The sequence below is a fragment of the Sus scrofa genome, chromosome 1 (genome assembly GCF_000003025.6).
Source record: "Sus scrofa isolate TJ Tabasco breed Duroc chromosome 1, Sscrofa11.1, whole genome shotgun sequence".
NCBI classification, from domain to species: domain Eukaryota; kingdom Metazoa; phylum Chordata; class Mammalia; order Artiodactyla; family Suidae; genus Sus; species Sus scrofa.
The window spans coordinates 72,481,588-72,505,397 of record NC_010443.5 but is presented as its reverse complement, the minus strand read 5'-3'; the positions used below and the strand labels follow the sequence as shown (position 1 = coordinate 72,505,397).

At 37.1% G+C, this 23,810-nt stretch overlaps 1 protein-coding gene across 5 annotated transcripts in view; it reads left to right on the top strand.

Annotated features, from left to right (window-relative positions):
* ATG5 (autophagy related 5) overlaps window positions 1-23,810 on the top strand; it is a 176,453-nt gene that overhangs the window by 15,005 nt on the left and 137,638 nt on the right. For all 5 annotated transcript variants that reach the window (XM_021090470.1, XM_021090498.1, XM_021090478.1 and 2 more), the window contains one exon: window positions 10,676-10,754. In XM_021090470.1, the coding sequence (XP_020946129.1) occupies window positions 10,676-10,754 (79 nt within the window). The remainder of the gene's footprint in view (window positions 1-10,675; window positions 10,755-23,810) is intronic.

Genomic DNA, 23,810 nt, shown 5'->3' with positions numbered 1-23,810 from the left:
GAGTAGAGGGAAAGGAAGGAGGGGGAATGATTGTGGGTGAGTAGCAATAGGCTATATCTCTGTTCTTGACAGTTCTGTGTTATACTTGGATATTGAAATTGTATTGCTTTATGTGTATTAGTTACAGATTACTTTAAGAATTCATGGGACTGACAGTGGACTTTTCAGTTTTATCGTTGTAATGCAGGGGTTCTCAACCAGGGCCCTATTGACATTTTGACCCGGGTAATTCTTTATTGTGGGAGGGCAACTCTGTACATTATAGTGTTTTTAGCAGCAACCCTGGCCTGTACCCACTAGTGCCAGTTGTACTCCCTTCATTTGTGGTAAAAATGTTGCTAAATGTCTTGGGGTAAGGGGTGCAATAGCACCCCCAATTGAGGAACTCTGGAAAAGATGGGAAAACTAAGTTATTAACTTTTATAGTAGGAGTTCCCATCGTGGTGCAGTGGTTAGCGAATCCGACTAGGAACCATGAGGTTGCGGGTTTGATCCCTGGCCTTGCTTAGTGGGTTAAGGATCCGGCGTTGCCTTGAGCTGTGGTGTAGGTTGCAGATGCAGCTCAGATCCTGTGTTGAACCAGAGGCACACTCTGGTGTAGGCTGGTGGCAACAGCTCTGATTAGACCCCTAGCCTGGGAACCTCCATATGCCATGGGAGCAGCCCTAAAAAAGGCAAAAAGTGTAGGTTGCAGATGCAGCTCAGATCCCGTGTTGAACCAGAGCCACACTCTGGTGTAGGCTGGCGGCAACAGCTCTGATTAGACCCCTAGCCTGGGAACCTCCATATGCCATGGGAGCAGCCCTAAAAAAGGCAAAAAGTGTAGGTTGCAGATGCAGCTCAGATCCCGTGTTGAACCAGAGCCACACTCTGGTGTAGGCTGGCGGCAACAGCTCTGATTAGACCCCTAGCCTGGGAACCTCCATATGCCACGGGAGCAGCCCTAAAAAAGGCAAAAAGACAAAAAACAAAAACAAAACAAAAAAACTTTTATAGTAAATGGTTGTTAAGTCATCTTTCAACTGTGTAATGATTATCTGTGTGGTGATTATTTTTGTATTCGATATGAATTGTATTTGATAGGTTTGTATTTTACATATGCTATCAATAAACAATGTTTGGACCCATTTCTCTCTGTTACTACAGAGTAATGATTTTGGCCTCAAAAAATTATGTTCCTACTTTGGCAGTATTTATCTCTTCTGAATATCTTTTATTAAAGAGTGAAATTATTTTTCCTTTCAGAGAGCTTATGTGAAAGCAGTTGTGTTGATGTATCTTCACTTAAGTTTTTGGGTTGTTAACTTTTTATGCGTGGTACTACTTTCATAGTTGTCTTGGTATACACTTATTATATTTAATGGCTTTTGTTTATTTGTTTTTTTGGGGCCACACCTGCAGCATATAAAAGTTCCCAGGCTAGGGGTCAAATCGGAGCTGCAGCTGCTGGCCACAGCCTCAGCCACAGCCACACAGTATCCAAGCCATCTGTGACTCACACCACACCTACGGCAACGCCAGATCCTTAACCCACTGAGCAAGGCCAGGGGTCGAACCCACGTCCTCATGGATACTAGTTGGGTTCTTTACTGCTGAGCCACAATGGGAACTCCTTTAATGTCTTTTGATACAACTTTTCCTTTGGTATTGTCAGGTACTCCAGATATTTGAGGAATGAATAACTTAGAGAGGCATGAGTGTAACCTAGGGCCTCTGTTTTGATCTTTTCTCTCTTTGCTTCCAACAATAGCCGTTTTCACTTATGTGAAAATAATTATTTTCCTAGAGATAGGCTATCAATTTTTACCTGGCATTTAAGCAGTGAGCTTCATAGGATAGGATAATCATTATAGGGAAGTAGCTACCACTAAAGCTTTGCAGGACTTAGATTTTTGTGACCATGAAGGTGTCTTACGAGTAGAGGAGCAATTTTTTGAATAGGATGGTAACATCTGTTTTATACATGATTCTTTGGCGTTTTAAATAAATTCAAGTGAGAATGGAAATCAAACACCAGTTTTAGACAGTTCATAAAAGAAGGAAGAAAGCATAAATTGATATTCCTTCTCTCTATATAACCCTTTCTCCTATTTATTTATTTATTTTTTGGTCTTTTTGCCTTTTCTAGGGCCACTTCCCATGGCATATGGAGGTTCCCAGGCTAGGGGTCTAATTGGACCTGTAGCCACCAGCCTACATCAGAGCCACAGTAACACGGGATCTGAGCCAAGTCTGTGACCTACCCCCATAGCTCATGGCAATGCCGGATCCTTAACCCACTGAGCAAGGCCAGGGATCGAACCCGCAACTTCATGGTTCCTAGTCGGATTCGTTAACCACTGCACCACGACGGGACCTCCTATATTTATTATTACAAATATTTAATCTGTGTGAGATGCTTGAGTAGGTCTTTTGTACCATTAGCACTTCATAAGCAGTGCTGAGTAAATGTTAAATGAATAAATGAATCTAAGTATCTTCTTTTTATTGAGAAAACTGAGGCTCAAATAAATAAAATAACTTGCTCAAATGAACAAGCAGGACCATATTTAGAGGCTCTCAGTTCAGGGCTCCTTCTGCTGTATATGCTGAACTCTTAGTTGTTTTCTCCAATTCTATATGATCTCTCTAATTGCTTGTGTCATCTGTCCATATTAGAATAGAAAAATATTTAAAAACAATAATAATGAATGCTTACTATAGTGTTGATTTACAGAGATGCCAAGGAGGTTTTAATCCTCTACATCCTTTATTATCTTGAACTTTAAAAAACTACATGGGAAATGGAAAGTGCTGATCTTAATTCAAATTAAGGGTCTCTTTTTTAAACAGTGATTTGAGTTGATTAGTCAGCAGAGGGTGCTCTAACATAGCATTTTAGGGGCAAAGTTTCTTGTTACCATAACTCAGGTGTTCAAAATTTGTATTTGTTACTTTATATTAGACTTATTTTAAGAGGAATTTCTTGGTTCTTTTGAAGAATAGTTTGTTAGTATACCCTAATGCTGGCTAGATCTTGGGCCTCTGGGTATAAAATTCAGAAAAAAGTTCTCTGTCAACTTTAAAGCAGGCATCTCTAATGGGATATTATTATTTTGTGTAAATTAACTTACTTTCAGGATTGCTTGTTGTAAGTAAGAAGTTGTTGAAAGACCCTTTTGAATTAAAAAAAAAAAGCAGTAAATACTGAGGTTGATCTTAAACATAGACTTAATTGAATGACCCAGAATTTAATAATGTACCTATGTGACTTCAAAAGTTAATTTTAACAAAATAACTTTAATCTCTTAATGGTCAAATACTATGTAGGCTTCTGCCTCGTCATTTTTCTAAGGTTGTAAACTTCAAGGTTAATAATTCCATAAATTATTCTGTAAACTTTATTTTTGAAATGTTGTTTACTTAGCATTTTATGCATTTAGTATCCCTTTGTTAATTTTTGTACTATTCATAGGTAAGAATAGGCTTAGAAAACTGTGAAACATGGTGCTAGCCTATAATTGTGTTTGTATCATAGGCCGAGTAGGCAAAATAGATAGTAATCTTTAAATTTCTTTGATTTACATTTGAGTTAAACTCTTTTTTTACTCATTGAAGTATAATCCTGATTTCAGTGAATCAGCATTGTAACAAACTTATGAATAGAATGCATTTATTTCAATAAAATAGAGTGGGACAGTAGTTCTGTAGTGTATGGGGAAGACTCCTTTCAATGCTCATCTTAAAATACTGGTGTGCTGTCTAACCGCAGATGTTCAGACAGAATGAGCACCCATGGCTGACCTCAGAGTGTATCCGTTACTGCTAGACTATGTGCCAGTATGTATATGTGTATTTTAGCAGTAGTGAGAGGGTAAAGAAGAAACAACTTAGGCAAAAAAAAAAAAAAAAAAAAAAGGGAAGAAAGAAAATAGTATTCATTTTGAGAATTAAATTTAGAAAAAATAAGAGCAATTTAAGAAAAAGAAAGAAAACAAACAAAATGTGAAAATGGACCTAACACTAAATATTCTGGTGCAGTCAATTATCATAGGGCAGTAAATTGACCTCTTATTAGTTGGGTTTATCTTCCGGGATAAATTTAGGTTAGACTGGCAGGAGTAGCAGTGTAACAGCCAAATGGTTGATGGATTAAACCGTTTATTTATGCTGATGGCTTATGTGGTTTCTGTGTTATGGATTAGGAGCTTCCTAACAAAACTATATAGAATATCTGTTTAGAGGAATTATGCAAACTAGTACTTTTAAATCTTTACTAAATTGGATTAAAATGTAAGTCAGTGCTTTTCATTTTTGCCAGCTCTGTTTTATAGATTTTCCTTGCATAGTAATAGATTCCTCAGAAATTAGTAATCTTGGAACCAGTTAATTCAGGCTATGTATTTGTTTGGTGTTTTTATCCTTGCCTTGAAATCATTCTGACATAGGGGTTCCTTTTGTGGTGCAACAGGCTTAGGGGCATCTCTGCAGTGCCAGGATGCAGGTTTGATCCCTGTTCTGGTGCAGTGGGTTAAAGGATCCAGCATTGCCACAGCTACAGTATAGGTCGCCACTTATCCCTGACCTGGAAACTCCATATGCCCTAGGGCAGCGAAAAAAAAAAAAAAAAAAAAAGATTAAAAGGATGGAGTTCCCATCGTGGCTCAGTGGTTAACGAATCTGACTATGAACCATGGGGTTGCAGGTTCGATCCCTGGCCTTGCTCAGTGGGTTAAGGATACAGCGTTGCCGCGAGCTGTGGTGTAGGTTGCAGATGCGGCTCGGATCCGGGGTTGCTGTGGCTCTGGTGTAGGCCAGCGGCTACAGCTCCGATTAGACCCCTAGCCTGGGAACCTCCATATGCCTCGGGAGCGGCCCTAAAAATGGCAAAAAGACCAAAAAAAAAGGAAAGAAAAAAAAATCATTCTGACATAAACATCTGCATTGAGCCATATATGATCTATATACTTTGACAATAGATATAAGTAGAATAGTTATTTTACTCCTCAATTTTTCTGGCTTAGTTTTATTTTTATAGATTGTTAGAGGATATCTTTTAGCTATTATTTAGAATGCTTTTATGTTAATGTTTTAAGTGTTTGTAAATTGAAATATACCTTTTAGAAATCCTAACTTTTTTGCAGATTATTTATGTTATTAATTTTCTATTTTAGTGTGTTTAAAACTGTTACCCATTGTCAGAGCTTTTTTTTTTTGTCTTTGTCTTTTGTCTTTTTAGGGCTGCACCCACAGCCTGTGGAGGTTCCCAGGCTAGGGGTCGAATTGGAGCTACACCACGGCTCACAGCAACTCCAGATCCTTAACCCACTGAGCGGGGCCAGGGATCGAACCCACATCCCCATGGATACTAGTTGAGTTCGTTAACCACCGAGCCACAATGGGAACTCCTGTCAGAGCTTTATACTGTGATATAGTATGTTCACATGCATACACACATACAGATGTATAACTGAAACAAAAATTTCCCAAAGTAACGTCTGTAATGTGTGATGTGTACTGAGATGTTTTCTGATCTAATCAATTTTATATTATTGAATGCTAATCTACAGGACAAAATGGATTTCAGGGCTCACTAATGGGTCAACTATAGTTTTGTTTTTTTTTTTTTTTTTGTTTTTTTTTTTTGCCTTTTCTGGGGCCGCTCCCGCGGCCTATGAGAGTTCCTAGGCTAGGGCTCTAATCAGAGCTGTAGCCACCGGCCTATGCCAGAGCCACAGCAACACGGATCCAAGCCGCGTCTGCAACCTACACCACAGCTCACAGCAATGCCGAATCCTTAACCCACTGAGCAAGGCCAGGGATCGAACCCGCAACCTCATGGCTCCTAGTCGGATTCGTTAACCACTTAGCCATGACGGGAACTCTAAGGGTCAACTATAGTTTTAAAAATACTATTTTACTGGGTTATTTTTCTTATTTTTATATTTTATTTTGGATACTAAACCTAGAAATCATAACATTTAAATTTCCCTCCCAGTCTTTAGTATATCAGGAGAGTCATCATCATTTACTATCTGAGACCAGTGAACTTTAGAGTATATGTATTTAGGACACTTTATAATTAACTGAGAAATAAGAATAAAAGAATGGCTTATAACAACTTTATTAGAAATTTTAGTAAGCATTTAAATACAGAAATTCAAGAGTTCCCCTTTTGGCTTAGTGGTAATGAATCCAGCTAGCATCCATAAGGACCCAGGTTGGATCCCTGGCCTCACTCAGTGGGGATCCGACGTTGCCATGAGCTGTGGTATAGATCACAGATGTGGCTCAGACTTTGAGTGGCTGTGGCTGTGGTGGAGGCCGGCAGCTACAGCTTCAGTCAGACCCCTAGCCTGGGAACTTCCATATGCCTCAGGTGCAGCCTCCAAAAGACAATAAATAGATAAATAAATAAATTCAGAAGTTTAGATTTTCACTCCATGTTTTCCTGATTTGGAAGTTAATATACTGGAAATGAGCAATATTCTCAGTGTAAGTAATTGTTCACTAGTTATTAAACATTCAAGTAAACCTCTAAGAGTTTCTAGCTTATTACTCTGACTCTTCTTGCACTTACAGCAATGCTTTAAGAAATTTTAAAAGCCTTTGACAGATTGCTATTTCGTTTTGAAATATTTTCTTTTTTACTGAAGTAAACATCAATTTGGATGAGCAGTCCAATTTTTGAAAATTTCTACATCATCTAATTCCTTTCAGGCATCTTTCTATATAAATCTGCCTTTCACATTTGCCCACCTATCGTCAAGTAAATTGCAGTGTACAGATGGCATTGAAGAAGAGAGAATACGGACACCCTTTTAGCACAATGGAATGGTCTAGGTTCTAGTGTAAAATATGGTATGATGATATCCTTTCTGTTAAATGGCTAAATGGGTAAGAATGCCATGTATCCTTGGAAATATATTAGTTATTCATTAGTTCTTTGAGTTTTATAAAATTTTATATTATCATCTAAAGACTCACAGTTTTGAGATTACATATGATCAATTTTCCATTGTCATTAAAGTCCAAAGTACTACTACCTCTCTCTGCAAAAATCTTCTGATTTATCTAATTATGTAACATCATCCTCTGTCAGTTTTCTTCTCTTTCCCATTATAGGTGGAAAATAAGACATTTTGAATTTTCAACTATATTAATGATATCTAAAAGTAGACTCCAAAGATGGGTCTTACTTTATGCTTTATTGAAATATGATTTAAGGAGTTCCTCTTGTGGCTCAGTGGGTTAAGAACCTGACTAGTATCCATGAGGATGCAGGTTCAATCCTTAGTCTCGCTCATTGGGTTAAGGTTCTGGTGCTGCGCCAGCTGCAGCATAGGTTACAGATGCGGCTTGGATCCCACATTGCTGTGGTGCAGGCCAGCAGCTGCAACTCCATTTTGACTCTTAGCCTGGGAACTTCCATATGCCATGGGTGCAGCAAAGAAAAAAAAAGGGAAGTATGATTTAACATTTTAGGCAACACAGTAAGAAAACAGAAGAAGGATACATTATTGTGTCACCCTTCTAGGCATGCCATTACTCTTCCAAATTTTTATTATTTTAATTTTTTTTAGTTAGGAATAGTTGATAAGTAATGATGAAATAATTCCTAGAATGATGAAATAGCAAAATATTTCAAGATAGAGGAAAAAAAAAAAGAATCCAATGATATATCTTAGATTTATAAAAAAGACCCAGTGAATTGTTATGGTGGCTACTACATACGATAAGATTTATTCTTTTTTAGGGCTGCACCTACAGCATTTGGAGGTTCCCAGGCTAGGGGTCGAATTTGAGCTGTAGCTATAGGCCTACACCACAGCCACAGCAACACAGGGTTCTTGACCTACACCACAGCTCACGGTAATGCTGGATACTTAACCTACTAAGTGAGGCCAGGGATCGAACCTGTGTCCTCATGGATACTAGTCAGATTCGTTTCCGCTGAGCCATGATGGGAACTCCAAGCTTTATTCTTTTTTTTAAAGTGAGTTATTTGGGGGGGCCCTTTTGGAAGACCTTTAAGAAAGAATAAAAGTTATGAAGTATTAAACTTAAAATAGCTGCCTAGGAAAGAAATTCAGAACCTAAAATTGGGCCCATTGGACCTTTATGGCATACTGAGGGTTAACTGTTCTGTGGATCTTTGATTTATTTATTCAACACTTATCTACTTTGTTCAAAATTCTGTGCAATTACAGTATTTTTTTTATATTGAGGGTAAAATTGATTATATGAGTCTTATTATGTTTAATTTGTATTCTGACCCAGATACTTAATATTTATTTTAAAAATTGTATTTGATTTTACATGGCAGTATAGATTGCTTTAATATTTGCACTTTAGAATTTGTATGTAGTTGCATTTGTGATTGGTTGAGAGTGTGTACAACACCGAATTGCTAGTCATTTTATGCGGTCACTGGTGAATCCATGCAGTAGGTCAACTATATAATTTGCTAAAGGGATTCTATAATTATACCTGCAGTGCTGCTTAGAGTTGGGAAAGCAATATACTCTGTTAGTTTACATTCATTCTTAATCTATTTGCAGATACCTCAGAGGGACATTATTTAAAAAAAAAAAAGAATTAAGACTAAAGAAGGTCTTATTTTGTAAAAGTGCATGGCATTACATAATTACCTAATTATGTAGAACTTGTACAATTTTAAAGAGTTCAGAGAGAAGGACTAGAATAGGATAAAATCTGTAGCTTTTCTGTAGTGCAGTATGTCTTTTATTACTTTTTTAAAAAAATTTTTAACTGAGGCTAGAGTTTTTTTCCTGATTTCAGAATCTCCTGAGGGAAACATTCTGTAATTTAGTTAATCCAAAATTTTCTTCATACGCATTTCTATTTATGAAAGACTTGTGTTAGATGCTGACTTTGAATTAGAGGAAAGTTTGAGGGTTTTATTAAGAGATTCAACACATATATGACTAAAACTACCCACTGTTTTACTTCACTTGCAGGGCTTTCATTCTGAATAAATACATGATTTCTAATGACTGATGACTTTTGCACAATTATGTAGATGCAAGAAACATGAATAGTGTTAGCTAATATTTGAATCTTGGTCACATTCAGTGTACCTAAAGTATTTGGGTTACTCATTTGGAAGAAAACTAGATCTATTTTCAGGTTTTTAAGTTCTTAAATCTTGGGGTAATTCACTAGAATATTATACAGGAAGACTACATAACACCAGATAATCGTTTTTGCCTTTGTTGCAAGTAAGTATTATTTAATTCTGATTCACTTATTATTTAATTCTGATTCACTAATTAAGGTACTATCTTACTATTCTTTAAAAGACGTAAAAACAAATAAGATATGGCCATTAAAATCTGCGAGGTTCAGGAGTTCCCGTCGTGGCGCAGTGGTTAACGAATCCGACTAGGAACCATGAGGTTGCGAGTTCGGTCCCTGGCCTTGCTCAGTGGGTTAACGATCCGGCGTTGCCGTGAGCTGTGGTGTAGGTTGCAGACGCGGCTCGGATCCCGCGTTGCTGTGGCTCTGGCGTAGGCCGGCGGCTACAGCTTGGATTCAACCCCTAGCCTGGGAACCTCCATATGCCGCGGGAGCGGCCCAAGAAATAGCAACAACAACAACAACAAAAAGACAAAAAAAAAAAAAAAAGACAAAAAACAAACAAACAAAAAAAAAATCTGCGAGGTTCATATTACTAACTTTTGTTTGTTACTAAATTTTGCTTCAGTGTGAATAAGGTTATATTAGGAAATGTTCTCTTATTTAGGAAGTTCCCAATTTTTTTTTTTTTTTAACTTTAGAATTAGGTTGCAGAAGAATATTCAGTAACCTTGGAAAATGTTGACATATTGTTATGAAAAAAGCAGGTTATAGCAGTTTGTAGAGGATAAATCTAATCTATATTTAGATCCATATGCATAAATAAAAAACTGGATACTTATATGCTATAATGTTAACAGTAATACCTACAAAATAGGCAGTTGCATACTCTTTTAGGTACTCTTCTCAGTTCTTAACATATCTAAAATTTTAAGTTGTTTTTTTAAAAATTTTTTAAATGTATTTAAATTAACTTTAAAAAACTGGTTGCCCAGTATGATACTGTGATGATAATTAGGCGTCGCAGTACCGTGACATAACAGTGCTCTTGGCTAATGAGAGGTACCTTAGTACAGTTTCATTGTGTGTATTGAGGATTCCCTGGGGAATGAAATGGTTAGGGAAAAAACACCTGATGCCTAAAAACTATACCATACTAGCCCAGGCAAGAAACTGTTTAAAATACTACCTTCCTGGAGTTCCCGTCGTGGTGCAGTGGTTAACGAATCCGACTAGGAACCATGAGGTTGCGGGTTCGGTCCCTGCCCTTGCTCAGTGGGTTAATGATCCAGCGTTGCCGTGAGCTGTGGTGTAGGTTGCAGACGCGGCTTGGATCCTGCGTTGCTGTGGCTGTGGTGTAGGCCAGTGGCTACAGCTCTGATTCGACCCCTAGCCTGGGAACCTCCACATGCCATGGGAGCGGCCCAAAGAAATAGCAAAAAGACAAAAAAAAAAAAAAAAAAAATACTACCTTCCTGTAATTTGTGGTTAAAGCACCCTTATATTTGATGTTAAAACATGATGGAAATTTATTTTGGAGTTGTACTTATAACTTTAAATATTTATTTTTTCTTAAAATGTACTCTTTTGTTTTTAGGCATTATCCGATTGGTTTGCTATTTGATCTTCTTGCCTCAAGTTCAGCTCTTCCTTGGAACATCACAGTGCATTTTAAGGTATAGTTTAAATATCATTTCCCATTTGTCCCACTTACACTACTTAGCAAGTAAAGTTAGAGTAGAATTTTTTAAGTTGTTTCTTGCTTTTACCATGACAGTTTTTATTTGTCAAGCTGCCATTCATGTTTATCTATAAAATGCATTTCAATTTCTTCTTTAACTTTTGTCAGAACAATTTAAACATTTAATGTGTAAATGTCTTTTTTGTTGGAGGTAGATACCCTATGATTAAAATTTATAATATTTTGGAATATTTATATTCATTTTTTAAAGTCTCTAATAGAAAGGACAAAATCCTGAGTACATGAGGGCTTGGGAGTGGGGAAGGAGGCAGTCTAACACTGAGTAACTCTATTTTGACTGAATGAAGAGAAGGGTTAGTTCAAAGACTTGATCTAAATCTGTTTTGAGAAATACTAATTTCTGTTTTTAAGGGTTCAGGCTAGATTTATTGTAATCTAGTTTTGTCTCAATATTTTATAAAAATCTCGTCCCTCTTTCTCCCTCACCACCCTGATTTTCCATCCCCATCCCATAAGCAGTTCACTGAAGGACTGAACCACCTCTATTAATTGATTAGTAGGCATTGCTTCTCAAATGGCGAGCTGTTGTGGGAGGGAGACATGTTGAGAGTTTGAAAAGTCATTTAGATGTCCAATTTGCTTTCCCATTAGGGACACTCATTCAAAGTCATTGCCCAGAGATTCATCCAATATCCCTGAGGTGCTTTCCTTCCCATTTTACTGAAATTGAATTTGCAGCTCATAGGCATTTATTTTGCTCTAAGGTGCTTTGCACATTACCATGTTACCACAGATATTAGTTACCATGGAACTGTGCAGCGTACGTGGTTCTGATATGCAGGGGTTTTGGTTAACCATGAAAAGCAAGGAGTGCTTTTGTGTATAATAATTTAAATGTAGAACACCATGAAGGTAATAAAACTACTCCAAGTATGGTAAATGTAGAGGTTCCATATTGCCTGAAAGGTCTTTTCCAGTATGTTGAAAAGTAATTCTAGTAATTAGATTGTGTGTGTGTGTATGATGCACTCTAGAAGACTTGGAAATCTAGGTTAAAATACACTGTAGCTACCCTTTTATTTATTCATTCAACAAATGTTGAGAGCCTGCTGTTTGCCAGCCAGGCATACATGAGTAAATGACACAAAGGATACTCAAACACTTAAACATTTTATGGTACTTAGCTGGTTTGCGTACTAAGCCTTCTAGAATTATTGATTGAATTAGTTAATGGATTATAATATTGATAGAAAAGACTAAGAATTCTTATGATTGGTATAGTGTTAAGTTTCTCAAAGTACTTGATGGACCCAGATCCTGGGGTTTCCTAAAACCCTCTTAAGGGATCCATGAGGTAAATCTATTTGCATAGTAACATTAAGATGCTTTTTGCCCTTTCCACAATGGGTTTACATTTATACTAATCTGCAAAAGCAAAGGTGGCAAAAGTGTTGGCATCTTAGCACAGACTGAATTGCTCATTGTATTCTTCATCACCACACACTAAGCCTGTTGTGGATGAAGCAGCACAAATTATTAATCATTATTAATCTTGACTCTTAAGTACATGTCTTTGTAATCTCCTGTGTGATAAAATAGGAAATACATATAAAGCACTTTTGCTGTGTGGCAAGTATGATGGTTGTCTTAAGCAAAAGAACTTGTGCTCTTGTGCACTTGTTTGCTTTGTGAGCTAAATGACCACTTTTCTCATGAAACATCATTTTTAATTTGAAAGTAATTGACAGACAAACTGTGCTTTATTTAGACTTGGGTATTTGTCAGTTTCTTGAAAATAAAGTGAACCTCTAGTTGCAAGAAAAACAACTCAGAATGTTTATTGCCAGTGGTAAGTTTTGGACTTTTAAGTGAAAATTAGCATTTTGGAAAACACCTATCTGCCACCATGAGCTTGACAGCTTTATTATTCTTACAGAATTTTCTGATAAGATTTGTGGTCATTATAACAAATCTGATTTTAAAAAATTTCATATGTAATGAAATGTGAAAACATTTGGAAAAGACCTACCTTAACTCAGTAAACAAGTATTTTCTAATTGACCAATAAATGATGTTGCATAATCATGCACATGTATAAAGCTCTGTTTAAAGTGCAAGGTTAGCATCAGGAATTTTAATGTAACACATGTCAAACTGTTTATTAATGTGGTTGCAGATTCCACATTAACGTTATCATAAACTGTACTTATTGAATTGGAAGTAATATCAAAAGAGTATCATCCACAAATATGAAAAATCTCTTAAAAATATTAGTCCTTTTTCCAACTACATATTTCTATAAACCTGTATATTTATATACTTAAACCAAAACAAATTCATAATGTTGAATGTGAAAGCAGATAATTCATCTATTTTATTTTATTTTATTTTTTTGTCTTTTGTCTTTTTGTTGTTGTTGTTGTTGCTATTTCTTGGGCCGCTCCTGCAGCATATGGAGGTTCCAGGCCAGGGGTTGAATCGGAGCTGTAGCTACCGGCCTACGCCAGAGCCACAGCAACGCGGGATCCGAACCGCGTCTGCAACCTACACCACAACTCATGGCAACGCCGGATCGTTAACCCACTGAGCAAGGGCAGGGACCGAACCCGCAACCTCATGGTTCCTAGTCGGATTCGTTAACCACTGTGCCACGACGGGAACTCCTAATTCATCTATTTTATATTAAGCCAGACATTAAAGATATTTGCAAAACAGTGCTAGTCTTCTTAATTTTTGTTGTTGTTCTGGAAAATAAATTATTTTTCATGAAAATAGGATTTTTGTGTTAATGTGTGGTGGGTTGATATTTTTTAATGAATTGCTCTTTGAAATCCTTAGTAGGATATATATTTTCTTCCCAGATGGAAAATTTATTAGAGAAATTAAATAGAAAGCAGAATTTTAGAGAATGTTTTAAATTTGCTTAAACTACCAGTGTGTTTCTATCAACTGCTTTTGCTCTTTAGGATCATGGCCTGTGTTGGAGGAAAATTATTGCCCATATTTTTTTCTCTATACTAAGTTCCTTTTATCTAAAGTTGTAAGACGTAGTTTACTGCAAAGGTTGTCCTCAGGTATTTAATTAATAGCTTATATGGATTGACACAGGCCCACATCCCAATGTACTGCCTATGGCTTTCAATAGATTATAATGAAACTCTGTAAGCATTAAATTTGCAGGTAGAAAAGCAGTGCCTTTAGACTAATGAAGAGGGTTTTTTTTTTTTTAACTTTCTAAAAAATAATTTCTCATAAACATTAAATTTATGGAGTAACAACTTTCTATCAGTTGATGTATCAGTATTTATCTTTCATGATTTTGTATTGAGTGTGTCAAATGATGTCTATTCTGCTTTACCCAGACTACTTGGAATCTATTTCTTTTACATTTGCTTTCAAGGATACTAATTGATTTTAATTAATTGTGCAACACTAACGTCTCCAAGAGGACACCCCATACACACACTCCCACACACACACACACACACACAAACCTCCTGCCACCTCCACCACACACATTTTGGTCAGTTTGTGGTTTAGACTGAATTCTTGGGGGGGAAACCTGTTAAAATTTTTTCAAAAGGACATTTTCCCTAGCTTTTAGCTGATTTTGATGCTTGTCCTTTGATTAGATTTATAATTTTTATAGTAAAAGAATTTTTTTTTTTTGTCTTTTTAGGGCTGCACCACAGCATATGGAGGTTCCCAGGCTAGGGTCAAATCATAGCTACAGCTGCCAGCCTACACCACAGCCACAGCAATGCAGGATCCTTAACCCACTGTGCAAGGTCAGGGGTCGAACCTACAACCTCATGGTTCCTAGTCGGATTTGTTTCCACTGAGCCACCACAGGAACTCCCAATATAGTAAATGAATTTTAATGTCTAGAGCAGTGCTTTTCAAAATTTAGAATACATAAAAATCACCTCTGTGTCTTGTTAAAGTGCAGGTTTTTATCTGATTTTGTAGGTGTGTGTTGAGAGTGGAGGTTCTGAATTTTTTTTTTTTTTTTTTTTTTTTTTCGTCTTTTTGCCATCTCTTGGGCCGCTTCCAGGGCATATGGAGGTTCCCAGGCTAGGGGTCCAATCGGAGCTGTAGCCACCAGCCTACGCCAGAGCCACAGCAACGAGGTATCTGAGCCACGTCTGCAACCCACACCACAGCTCATGGCAACGCCAGATCCTTAACCCACTGAGCAAGGCCAGGGATTGAACCCACAAGGAGGCTCTGCATTTTTAATAAGTTCACAGGTAATGCAGTGCTGTTTCCACCAGACTCTTGAATAATAAGAGTTTAGAGAATAATGCAGATTTAAAAGTTAGCATTGTGAATAAAACTAAGACATTGTAAGGATGATTCAGAAAATTAATGTTTTTGTAGGAATTTTTATACTTTTTGAATTCTGAGAGAGAAAGATATGTAATTGTAAAGTGTTAACTGCCTTAAAATCTGGAAATTTGCTTTCTTTCTCTGTTTACCAAAACAGAAGTGAAAATGGTATCTTCTTTAGGGCTTTCTAATTAGCTTCAGGGACATTTTTGATTCCTAAATTTGATTAGCCTACTGAGAAAATTATCTTCTCTTTCCTCAATTTTTTCTTTTAAAAAATTTAAACCTAAATTAGAAAAATTAAGATAACCACATACCTTTCACCTGGATTTGTCAGTTTACCAGCATTTCACCTAGATTTTGCTACCTTTGTTTTATTTCTCTGTCTCTGGATTTTTTTCTCTGATATTTTCATTATTCTTATATGCCTGCTATTTTCAAAGCTGCTTTGTAATCAAAAGGTCGCTTACAGTGTGTTCAGTTTTTAAAAAGGGAAGTTAGTAGTATGATTTAGAAATTTAGTAGCATCAGATAAATTTACTGGCTTTTTAAAATGGCCAGTTCTCTTGTATATCCTAAAAAAGTTAATGGAGTAAACCAAACCAACAATAACTTGGTTGTTTTTCTTTCTCTCTTAATAACATGGTGCTCATTTGGTTTATTTTGGTTTTGATAAGAACAGAAATTTTAATTTTGAATTTTAACCGTGATTCATAGGGGTCAGAGCTCACATTTGCTAGGCACAATAGGGTCAGCATTAAGGTAAGTATTTCTCTGCAAAACACTGCTGAATGATTGTGACCGAAGTTAGGATTTTGGACCAAGGCATTCTGTCTTTCCTGTGGTGCTTGAGAATGCACTCCTTCTGGTCCTGACTGTATACTTGTAGGACTACTGGCCACACCCTTTCTCTGATGGACAAGTTCTTTCTTGTTAGGCTGAGAGCCACTGTGTCTCTCTAAGGTAATTTAAAATGTCTCTGCATCTTCCACTAGGTCTGAGGTAGCTTTCCTTGTTCTCGAGTGTACTTCATGGTCTCTCCCATGTCTCTGCCTGTACTTCTCAGCTCTAAATATCAATGGCTATTTTGTAGTATTTTATTAATAGTGTATTATGTAAGTCATCTGTCACCGTGGTACAGATCACCACAAATGTAGCAGCTTAAACAACATGCATTCATTATCTCACAGTGTCTGTGTCAGGCCTACCTGGATCACAAGGCTATGGTCAGTGTTTTATCTAAGCTAAGTCTCTTGCCTGTAGACTTGATAATCTGTTTCCAAGCTCACTCAGGGTGCTGACAGAGTTCATTTCCTAGTGATTGTGGGACTCAGGGCCCTATGTTATTGACTATTGACTACAGGCTGTCCTCTGTACCTAAAAGCTGCTTGAAGTTCTTTGCCATATGGATTTTCCTAACAGGGTAGTAGCTTACTTCATGGAGTCAACAAAAAGAGCCTCTAGAGCTGGTCTGTTAGCAAGACTGCAGTTATGTAACATAGCTTAATCACAGGAGTAACCATAACCTCTGCCATATTCTTTTGATTAAATACAGATTGCAAGTCCTACCCACACTCTAGGGGAAGGGATTATGGAAAGGTGTCAGGCAGTGGAGATCATGGGGCAAGGGATCATGCTTACATAAAACTTTATGAAATACTGTTTGTTAGTCATTAAATTATCAAATATTTATTGAGGTTAACATCTGCTTTTAGCTATGACAGAGTAAATGGATTGGATTTTCCCTCTAGTCATAAGCGGTTATAAAGCTCGTCACAGTATATGGTAGAGCTGTTTTTAGGCACTAGACATTAGAGAGAAAGAGAACAAATAAGGTGAGCCCCACATTCAGCCCATCTTTGTGCTTCAGGACAGTTTCTTAACTGTGTCATGAGGAGTGGCACTTGACACTCAAGTAGGGCAAGGAAGTTCTATTGAGCTGAGGTTGAAGAGATTGGAGTGTTGGGCTGCTGAGGCAGCTGGAACTTCTTAATCAGGGAATTGGAGAAGAGGGAACAGAAGTATAAGTGAGTTGGCTGGAGCCCGGGCTACACACACATAGGAGACATTCCTCAAGGCCTAGTAGAGAGTACATGTCAGGGTGGTTAAAAGTGGGACAGATCCTATGATGCCTGGAGATGTTGGATTTCAGCCCATCCAGAGTGGAAAAATATTTTGCATACTGGGAATTAATCTTAGTTTCTTGAAAGACTGTACTTTAGGAATAAGGATTGTATCTCAGGAAACAGTTAGCAAAATGTGGCCTGTGTGTCCAGACTGGTTCACTGACTGTTTTTATATGGCCTACTGTAAGGATGGTTTTTATACTTGTTAGTGGCTGAAAAAAAATCAAAAGAATAATATTTCATGACATGAAAATTATGTGGAATATAAATTCTGGTGACCATAAATAATGGATAGATGCAGCCAGCCATGCTAATTCATTTATAAACCGCTTTTGGGTTACGGCAGTAGAATTGAGTGCTTGTTGTAGACATTGTATGGCCTACAAATCTAATACATTTATTGTCTAGTGTTTTACATAAAAAGTTTAAACTCCTATTATAGAGTAAGGATTGCTCTGAATCTGCCCTAATAAAGCCTAAAAATTGAGCCTTTTTAAGATCAAAGAGGCACTAGGCAGAACAAAACTCAACAAGGAATACAATATAGTCTAGAATCCTTACACCATATTTACAATGTCCAGCATACAATGAACTGTTACTAGACATACAAATAAACAGGAAAGGGAATATCAAGGGGGAAAATGCTGTCAATAGAAATTTACCTTGAGATAACCCACATTTGGAATTGGCAAAAAATGAATTGAAACAACTATCGAAAACTCAGTGCTTTAAGATACCAAAATTGTAGAACTGAGAAGAACAATATCTGAAATGAAAAAACTCACTGGATAGACTTAACAGTGGATTGGATATGGCCTAAGAAAGGTTCTGTGAACTTGAAGGCACTGTCGTAGAAATTATCCAGTGTGAAGAACTGAGAGAAGAAAATTGGAGGGAGGTGGGACAGAGTCCCAGTGACCTCTAGGATAATATCAAGCAATCTAACGTACATATAATTGGAGTCCTAGAACGAAAGGAAAGAGGGAGTGGGTCAGAAGGAAAATTTTAAGAAATGATTTGACTCACATTTCTTGGTTTCAAAGCAAGAGTAAACAAAATTGCTTGGTACCAGCATAAGGATAAACATAGAGATCAATGGAGTGAGTAGAAGTAAGAGTTGAGATATAAATACATATATTTATGGATAGTTGATTTTCTTTATGAGTGTCAAGATCATTCAGTGAGGGGAAGAATACTTGTCCATGAGATAGTGCTGGGACAACCAGATATCCAGATGCAAACGAATGAAATTGAACCCAATAAAAAAAATAAGTAGGAGTAGGTCAGAGGCCTAAATGTAAGAGCTAAAAGTATGAAACTCATAAGAGTAAATTTTATGACCTTGGATTAAGCAATGATTTTCTAAGTATGACACTTAAGTAGATAAATTGGACTTCATCAGAATGAAATACTTTTGTGTTTCAAAGGAATTGAGAAGACAACCGAATAGGTGGATGTATTTGCAAAATTATATACTGAATATGGTCTATCATCCAAATATATGAGGAACTCTTAGAATTTGGTAATAAAAAGGTAAATAACCCAATTAAAAATGGGCAAAGAATTTGAATGGACATTTCTCCAAAGAAAATTCATAAATGGCTAGTAAACACATGGAAAGAAACTCAGCATAATTACTTACAGTTACCAACACATGGAAACAACCTAAGTGTCCATCAGCAGATAAATGGGGAAAGAAGATGTGGTATATATGTTGTGTGTGTGTGTGTGTGCGCGTGTGCGCTTGCACAGGCATGCACACATGCACACACAATGGAATACTCAGCCATAAAAAAGAATGAAATTTTGCCACTTACAGTGATATAGATGCTTAGAGGGCATTATGCTAAGTGAAGTAAGTCAGACAGAGAAAGATAAATACTGTTGTATGATAATCATTTCTGTGTGGAATCTGAAAAATACAGCAGACTAATGACTAACATAAATCAATCACTCACAGAGAATAAACCAGTAGTTACCGGTCAGGAGAGGGACAGTATAGGGTGGGGAATTGGGAGGTACAAACTAATGGGTGCAAGATAGGTCCAAGGATGCATTATACAATATGGAGAGTATAGCCAATCTTTTGTAGCAACTCTAAATGGAAAGTAACTTTTAAAAATTGTATAAAAATTTTAAAAAATTATAAAGAAACTCGGTATAATTAATAGGGAACTACAAAGGCCTCAGTGAGTTACGTCTTCATGCCTACTAAGATAGCTATATAATCAAAATGTTGGACAATAAAAAGTGTTGGAGAGAGTGGACCAATTGGTACTTTTCATGTTACATGTTACTATTGGGAGTGTAAAACAATGCACCTGCTTTGGAAAACAATTTAGCAGTTCCTCAAATGATTAAATATAGACTTGGAGTAAGACCCATCAACTCCATTCATGGTTATATTCCCCGGGGGAGTTCAAAATATGTCCACACATCAACTTGTACATGTATGTTTATAGCAGCTTTAGTCATAAGAGCAAAAAGTGGAAGCAATCCAGATGATTATCAACTGATGAATGAATATACAAAATGTTTATCCATACAAAGGAATATATAGCCATCTATACAATGACCATGAGAAGGAATGGAGTACTGATACATGCCACAGCACAGAAGAACCTTGAACAGTCATACTGAGCAAAAGGAGGCAGACACAAAAGGCTGCATATTATATAATTCATTTATGTGAAACGTCCAGAATAGGCAAATTACTACAGAGACAGAAAGTAAAAAGTAGTGGTTTTCAAGTGTTGGAGGGAGGGCAGAATGGGGAGTGACTGCTTATAGATATGAGATTTCTTTCTGTGTGATGAAAGTATTATGTTACTGGGTGATGAAAATAATATATAACTTACATAACCAGTATTATGTAATGGTTCTACAATTTGTGAATATAGTTTTCCCTCAGTATCTGCAAGGTTTAGTTTCATGACACCCCCAATACAAAAATCTGCCAAATGCTTAAGTCCTTTATATAAAATGGTATAGTACAGTCAGCGCTCCATATCCACAAATAAAACCATCTGCACTTTGATTTACAGTTGGTTGAATTCACAAATGCAGAACCTGAAGATATGGAGGACAGATTGCATACTAAAAACTACTGAGTTGTAGTCTTAAAAATGGCCAATTTTAAGTGACTTGTATATGAATTATATCTTAAGTATAAAAAATAGTTAATAATTTTCCAAATTTGGAGAAGAAAGCACAATCTGTATGTCAGAGAAGCTCAGCAGATCCGAAACGAGTAAATATATAGAAAACTATACCCAGGCACGTCAGAATCACATTACTGAAAACCAGTTATAAACAGAAAATCTTAAAAGTGGCCAATGGAAAATGACACATAAAAGAACAGTACAGGAGTTCCTGCTATGGCACAGTGGGTTAAGAATCCTACTGCAGCGGCTCAGGTCGCGATATGGGGGTACTGGTCCATCTCCAGCTTGATGCCGCAACTGTGGCTGAGATGGCAGCCGCAGCTTGAACTCAATCCCTGGCCCAGGAACTTCTGTATGTGGGTTGCAGCCATTAAAAAGAGAGAACAGTACAGTGAATGATGATCACTGGCTTCTCATCAGATAGTGGAAATCAAAAGACAATGGAATGGCATCTTAAAGCAGTGAAAGAAGCTACAGGCAGGAATGAAGAGCACTAGAAATAGTAAATAAATGATGAATATAAAAGATTATAAAATGACAGTTTAAAGCAAGAATAATATAATTTTAAGCAAGGATTAATAGTGTCTGTAAGTAAAAATGCCACAGAGTTCCCGTCATGGCTCAGTGGTAAAGAACTCATCTGGTATCCATGAGGATGTCAGTTCAATCCCTGGCCTCGCTCAGTGGGTTAAGGATCAGGCATTGCCATGAGCTGTGGCATAGGTCGTAGACATGGCTTAGATCCTCCTTTGCTGTGGCTCTGTCCTAGGCTGGCAGCTGCAGCTCCCATTCAACCCCTAGCCTGTGAACTTCCATATGCCACAGGTGCAGCCCTAAAAAGACCAAAAAAAAAAAAGTCCCACTTGTCTAAAAGATAAAGCTACTAAATCCCCTAAATTAGCTAGGGGTCAAAGGAGCAGTCATAAGGGAAATTTTAAAATATTTCAAACTGAATGGTAATGGAAACAAAACATATTAAAGTTTGTGGGAGTCATTTAAAGCAGTGCCTAGAAGGAATTAAAAACTTTGTGTAGTAGGAAAACAATTTCTGGTATCAGGAATGAAAAATGGTATAGTTTTACAGATTGTGTAACTGTTAATAGGAGTAGGAAATAATACAAATAACTTCATGCCAGCAAGTTTGACAAATGGACAAATTCAATATAAAGAAGTAGCAGATATATGAATAGCCTCTTAGTTTATAAAGAAGTTAGATTTGTAATTTTTAAAAATGCTCACAAAGTAAAAGTCCTTGCCTAGTTTCACTGGTGAATTCTGTCAAATATTTAAGGGATAAATAATATCAATCTTTAGACTTTTCCAGAAAATAGAAAGAAAGGGAATATTTTCCCAGTTTTTTTACAGGCCAGAATAACTGATTCCAAAACTTACTGAAGATATTAAAGAGGGAGTTCCCTGGTGTCTCAGTGGGTTAAGAATCCAGCATTGTCACTACCATGGCTTGAGTCACTGCTGTGGCGTGAGTTTGATCCCTGGCCCAAGAACTTCCACATGCTGTGGGTGTGGAAAAAATAAAAAAAGGAAAAAGAAAAAGAAATTGCAGATTAGTGTTTCTCATGAACTTAGATGCAAATACTCTCAAGAAAATACAATCAAATCAAATCCAGCAACATGTCAAAAGGACACTACACCATGACCATGTTGAGATTGTCCCAGAAATACAAGGATGACTCAACTTTTCAGATGTCGATGTAATTCAGCACATTAGCAGAAAAACTAGGAAAGTCATGATTTGATGAATAGATGCAAAAATGTTTTTGACAGGAGTTCCAGTCATGGTGCAGTGGAAATGAATCCAACTAGGAACCATGAGGTTGCGGGTTTGATCCCTGGCCTCGCTCAGTGGGTTAAGAATCTGGTGTTGCGGGAGTTCCCGTCGTGGCGCAGTGGTTAACGAATCCGACTAGGAACCATGAGGTTGCGGGTTCGGTCTCTGCCCTTGCTCAGTGGGTTAAGGATCCGGCGTTGCCGTGAGCTGTGGTGTAGGTTGCAGACGCGGCTCGGATCCCGCGTTGCTGTGGCTCTGGCGTAGGCTGGTGGCTACAGCTCCGATTCAACCCCTGGCCTGGGAACCTCCATATGCCGCCGGAGCGGCCCAAGAAATAGCAACAACAACAAAAAACAAAAAGACAAAAAAAAAAAAAAAGAATCTGGTGTTGCTGTGAGCTTGGTGTAGGTCGCAGACACGGCTCGGATCTGGCGTTGCTGCGGCTCTGGTGTAGGCTGGCAGCAACAGTTCCAATTAGACCCCTAGCCTGGGAACCTCCATATGCAGCTAGTGTGGCCCTAAAAGGACAAAAGACAAAAGAAAAAGAAAGTTTTTGACAAATTTTGATGACTTTTTTTCATCAAAACTCTTAGTAAGCCTAGGAATAGAAGGAAATTATCTCAATTTGACAGAGACTAAATATGAAAAACTGATAGCTAAAATCATGCTAAGTGGTGGTTTATTGAATGTTTTTCCTTCATATTTGGAAAAAAGCAAGAAGTTCTGCTTCCACCACTTCTACAGGTAGTTTTGCTCTAATGCAAAGTACATATTCCAAAAAAGCACTGTGCTATTAAAAGTCAGGAAACCCAACAACTTCATTAGTGAAAAATGAAAAAGAAAGGAACCTAATAAAAGCAGTTTTATGTATGTTAAATGAGATACATGAATACCATAATAAATATGGCAGTTTTTGTTGAAAAAGACTGAAAATTTGCTTGTAGAAATGAGCACTGAAAGGGTTTGCAGCCCAGTAGTTATTGTGAAGTGGTGGAAGGAAGGTAATTTGAAATCAGACAAAATTGTAACATGGGATGTGGATGAGTGTAGCTTATAGTGTGAATTGAAGTAGTGGATCCATTTCTGAGGTGTATTTTTTGTATTCTAGTGTGTTTTGGTTTAGTTGGGTGCATTTTTTGTGTTCATCCATTTCTTGTGGATGATACTTAATTGCTCAAATTGTTCCCTAATGTATCATTCACTTTGGAACAAATCCAAAAGACCTGAAGAGACAGTTCATATGTATATACATGAACATATATTAATATATGTATATTGCGTGTATGTATGTTCATGTGGGAATATCCATTTAGCACCTGAAAAGGTACTCACCGTTGTTAGTCATCAAGGAAATATGTATTAAAAGCCAAAATGAGATACTGCTTCACACTCACTAGAATGGCTAAAATTGAAAATACTGACAGAACCAAGTTTGAGGACACAAAGGAACCAGAACTTTCTTAACACTGCTGGAGGACAGTCTGGCAGTCTTTAAAGTATATATAAAGGTAGATATAAACTTACTGTATGACAGGATTTCTGTTTCAAAGTATATTCCCAAGGAAGATGAAAACATGTTCTTAGAAGACTTCTACACTAATGTTTGTAGCATCTTTTTTAAT